The 5,062-nt window shown below is 43.8% G+C and overlaps 1 protein-coding gene across 1 annotated transcript; it reads right to left on the bottom strand.

The window, feature by feature from the left end:
* Positions 1–3,529: 3,529 nt before the first annotated feature.
* On the bottom strand, positions 3,530–4,571 carry LOC102765597 (olfactory receptor 5A1). Its single transcript, XM_006762510.1, has one exon. It carries the CDS (start codon positions 4,559–4,561, stop codon positions 3,599–3,601), a length of 963 nt encoding a protein of 320 aa, XP_006762573.1. The 5' UTR covers positions 4,562–4,571; the 3' UTR covers positions 3,530–3,598.
* Positions 4,572–5,062: the final 491 nt, after the last annotated feature.

Below are 5,062 nucleotides of genomic sequence, written 5' to 3'. Positions count from 1 at the left end.
ATGAGGACGGTGGGTGGGGAGTGAGGGGGGAGGGTGGGGCGGGAACTGGGAGGAGGGGAGCTATGGGGGAAAAAAAGAGGAACAAATGTACTAATCTGAACAATAAAGATTTAATTAAAAAAAATTCAAAATCCCCAACTTTTCAAGCTAATCACTCTATGGCAGCGGTTCTCAACCTGTGGGTCGCGACCCCTTTTGGGGTTGAACAACCCTTTTACAGGGGTCACCTAAGACCATCGGAAAACACATATATAATTACATATTGTTTTTGTGATTAATCACTATGCTTTAATTATGTTCAATTTGTAACAATGAAATTGGGGGTCACCACAACATGAAGAACTGTATTAAAGGGTCGTGGCATTAGGAAGGTTGAGAACCACTGCTCTATGGGGTGTAAAGGACACACCCTCCTCATTTAAATTTTCCAGAGGCAGATAATCCACAGTGGTCAGACCTTGAGATTCCCCAGGGTTGATTCAGTTCAGCATTTTCCTTTGTGGTCTGTGAAGGTCTGTAATACACAGCACAGGATAAACACTCAATCATCTTAAATTCTGCCCTCTTCACCTCCAAATAACCCATCCAAAGAGAGAGACTCATAATTATTAAGTTTCTATTGTCAGCCGAGTGTATGCTGGGCATTTTGCATAGATTAACATATTAAATCCTCCAAATGACCCATTTACAGAGGATTTGTGAGTCACTAACATGCATAACTCAGAGAGACACTTTGTACCACAGTCCTCACCTCATGAGCCCACACCCTCTTCACACCACGCCTTGCAACTTTTCCCTCAGGGAAAGGAGCACAAAGTATACTGCTTTTCCTAGAATATTTTGGTTTTGTTTTATTAAAAACTAGAGGCCTGTTGCATGAAAAGATTCGTGCAATAGGCCTTTCTTTACCCTGGCTGCCTCCTTTACCAGTTTACCTCCAGCACCCAGGGCCCAGGCCTTCGCTCTGGCCAAGTTCTGGCTGGAGCCGGTCCCGGAAATGTCAGGCTTCGCTGCTCCGCCAGCTCCGGAAACATCAGGCCTCTCTGCTCCACCGGCCCCGGGCCATCGGGCTTCGCTCCACTGCTTGGAGCCTACGTATGCAAATTAACCACCATCTTTGTTGGTGGTTAATTTGCATATCGTGCTGATTAGCCCATGGGAGGCATAGCGAAGGTATGGTCAATTACCATGTTTGTCTATTATTAGATAGGATAGGACTAGAGACCAGGTGCATGAAATTCATGCACTGGGTGGGGGGGCCCTCAGCCCAGCCTGTGCCCTCTTGCAGTCTGGGATCCTGCACTCCTTACCACCCACCTGCCATGGAGGCAGGAGAGGCTCCTACCACCGCTGCTGTACTCACCAGCCAGCTTCGAGCCTGGCTTCTGGCTGAGCAGTGCTTCCCTGTGGGAGTGCACTGACCAACTGGGGGGGGGGGGAGGGGCAGCTCCTGCTTTGAGCATCTGACCCCTGGTGGTCAGTGCGCATCATAGCTACTGGTCATTCTGCCAGTTGTTCTGTCGTTCAGTTGATTTGCATATTAGGGTTTTATTATATAGGATGTGCAAGTATGTAGCACTATTTAGGACAGGAGTGGACAATATGTTTTCTATGGAGGAACCATATGTGTATAAAAATCAAGAGAGGATGGTAGACTTATAAAACATACCATTAATATTTTATATATAAATAGTAAATGAATCTAAATGAAAATAAAATTAATTTAGTATAATTTTTAATTTAACATAAATATAAACATTTTAATTCATTTCATTAACATAGTCTAACACATGTCACATGCATATTTTCCCTGATTAAACATCTGTCCTTTAATATTTTTAATGTTTTGTTTGCCATAGAGAATTTAACACTATTATAGTCAGACCTGTTCTTTTCTTTAAAGTTTTGTTTTTAGCATTAAGTTTAGAAAGATCTTTTCTATTCCAAGGATTCATATATATCTGCTTGTATTTTTCTAATGATCATGTAAAGAACATACAACTCTTCACTTATTTGCAACTTGCTTTGTTTTGTGCAGTGTATGTATATTTGGAAGTCATCCTAAAATAGTTTGAAACTAGAGAGTAAATATAAATAAGTGGAAAACTTTTTATCTCTGCTTAAAAACTTTATTTAAATATGTTCTAGAAAGAGTCTCTGGTAAAGTTGAGTTTATAAATATTTCATAAGATCACTTTATACTTTAACCAGATTAAGTTGGCTTCTAACTTCTAGGGGAGAGAGCTAAATTTCAGAGGTGGAAGATTTTGTGATGAGAGGGAGAAAGCTAATCTTCAGAGTTTTTTGTTGTTGTTTTTTTTTGTGTGTGAAAACAATGGACTCGTGTTGTGAAACAGAGGTCTCTTTATCCTTTTATTTATGGTTATAAAGGAGGTGGAAGAAGCCTCAGGGGAGGCTCACTCCTGCATATCCAGTAGACCTATACTAATGGGAAAGTGAATGTGCTGGGCAGAGGACAGAGCCACGAAGAAATGAAAGAGGGATTCACTAGCTTCAATGTGCCGGACAACTCCACTACAAGTGCCCGCCGTGGAGGAGTAGAGACTTGGAGGTGACAGCCTGGGATAGATGCCCCTGAAATGATGACAAATAACAGTGAATGTGGGGCTGCAGGGGCTAATCCATTCAGGTAAAGAAACAAAGACATTATAGGAGCAGAGAGTTCAGGTGGAAGAGAGCAAGAGGAAGTTGCTCAGAGTGTGCTGATCAAAGCGGAGACCAAGCTGTGAAATGGTTTCAGATGCTGGACTGGTAAAGGAATGACATGTTGAAATCAAGGAAATGCTGACTGAGTAGATAGTGTAGGTGACTGTGATTGGGAAGAGAAGAGTGTTGATATGAAACCATTGAACTACAATTTTCTAGGCCCCTACATAGCTGAGCTAGAAATGGCAGCAAATGCCCTTCAGCATTTGCTTAGCAAATTATTGAGTAGCCCTCATGGGAGTCCAACACAGACATCTCAGAGAGAGTGTTTGGTGGAATAGGCATCTTTTTTAAAAAAAATTCACCTCGACTATGCATAGTGTATCTTTTTGGATTCTGCCTGATGCAAGTAATAGGAGTTCTGCACATGCACAACTTCAGAGCTGTTTGCTGATGAATGTGGAAGGCAGCATTTGGGCAGAGAAAGGGCTCTGGAAAAGAAGACCTGGGTCTGCATGGGGGTTCTGTTCCTTACTTCCTGTGCGACCCTGGTAAGTCAGTGTTCCTTGTGGGGACCTTGTTTCCTCATTTGTAACAGAGATAGTGCTATGAGCATTGTAGACTACAATGAGTATTTAATCAAACAACTTTTGTGCTTGATACATATTAAGCACCCAATAAAAAACCAATGTGAGAATTTGCTACCCTGGAAAAATTTTTTTTTTGGTGAAATAATTTCTTCCCCCTTCTGACTATCCATGGTGGGGTCAGTAGACACATGACCATGAAGAATGAGTAGAGGAATAAGCAGGAAGGAACATACATTTTCAAATATGCACACAACATGTCCCCCTTGCCTAAGCCAGAGGTGGAGGTAGATGCTATGGATCATTTACCTCTCCAGTAGTTTGGAGAAATATGTTTTCAATCATCATGAACAGGAAAAGACTTTCTTCTTTTCCAACACCTTCCACAAGGCATCTTTGATTTCTTTGTTCCTCAAACTGTAGATGAGAGGATTCAGCATGGGGATCACCAGCGAATAGAACACAGACACCACCTTGTCCCTGCCAAGCGAGTAGCTGGAGCTTGGTCGCAGGTACATGAAAAGGGCCGTCCCAAACATCAGAGTCACCACCATCAGGTGCGAGGCACATGTGTTGAAGGCTTTCCTTCGGCCTTCCGCTGAGCGGATCTTCAAGACAGCAGCCACTATGTAACTGTAGGACAGAAGGAGGATGAGGAATGATGTCCCCCCAACAGTGACCACCACGAGGAAATTCACCAGTTGACTGAGGAAGGTGTCAGAGCAAGAAAGTGCCAAGACTGGTGGGAGGTCACAGAAAAAATGGTTGATGATATTGGGTCCACAAAACCGGAGGCGAAATATAGAGCTGGCCTGGATGAGGGAGCTCAGGAAGCCACCGATGTAGGCCCCAACCACCATGCGTGTACAGAGGCCCTGGGACATGATGACAGTGTAGAGCAGGGGTCTGGAGATGGCTGCATATCGGTCGTATGCCATAGCGGTCAGGAGGAAGCACTCAGTTAGACCCAAGCCGACGAAGAAAAAGAACTGAGCAGCACAGCCCAAGAATGATATGGTCTTCCGCTCTTGGAAAAAGCCAGTGAGCATCTTGGGGGCCACTGCAGAGGAATAGCAGATGTCAATGAAGGACAAGTTGCTGAGGAAGAAGTACATGGGTGTGTGCAGACGGATGTCACTTCTGATCAGTAGGATAAGGGCCAGGTTCCAGGCCAGGGTCACAAGATAGATGCCCAGGAAGGTGACAAAGAGGAGGGCCTGGAGCTCCGGGTGGTCCGCAAATCCCAGGAGGATGAATGTGGTCACGGATGAGCTGTTCCAGGCCTCAGTTGTGGACATGTTTCCCATGAATCACAAGGACAAGATGCAGACCTGGGACAATAATGATAATCCAAATTAAAGGTGATCTTAACAAATAATTACAACATGCATGAGTGGGAGCCAGAGTATTATAGAGAGTTAGAGCTTTATGCAAAATTCTCTTTCTTTCAGAGGGCAATGTAGTCATTGTTTTAACTATTTGCTTTTTCCCCCTTTTCTTGTTATTCCTTATCTGAGGATATTTTTCCATTCGTTCTTAGAGAGAGTGGAAGCGAGGAGAGAGACAGAGAGAAACATCAATGTGAGAGAGATACATTGATTGGTTGCCTCCCACATGAACCCCATCCAGGGCTGGGGATCGAGCCTGCAACCAAGGTACATGCCCTTGACCAGAATTGAATCAGGGACCTTTCAGTCTGCAGGCTGATGCTCTATCCACTGAGCCAAATTGGCTAGAGCACTATTTGCTTTTAAACATAGTGTAGGTGGTTGATATGTGCTTAAACTTTGGATCCAGACTCCTGTGAT

The sequence above is a fragment of the Myotis davidii genome, unplaced genomic scaffold (assembly GCF_000327345.1).
Source record: "Myotis davidii unplaced genomic scaffold, ASM32734v1 scaffold818, whole genome shotgun sequence".
Lineage (NCBI taxonomy): Eukaryota > Metazoa > Chordata > Mammalia > Chiroptera > Vespertilionidae > Myotis > Myotis davidii.
Note: the sequence above shows the minus strand (reverse complement) of the source record. Positions and strands in the feature narration are given on the sequence as shown.

Excerpts from the sequence above, each read along its gene's own strand:
- LOC102765597 (XM_006762510.1), bottom strand. The coding sequence starts at position 4,561 with ATGGGAAACATGTCCACAACTGAGGCCTGGAACAGCTCATCCGTGACC.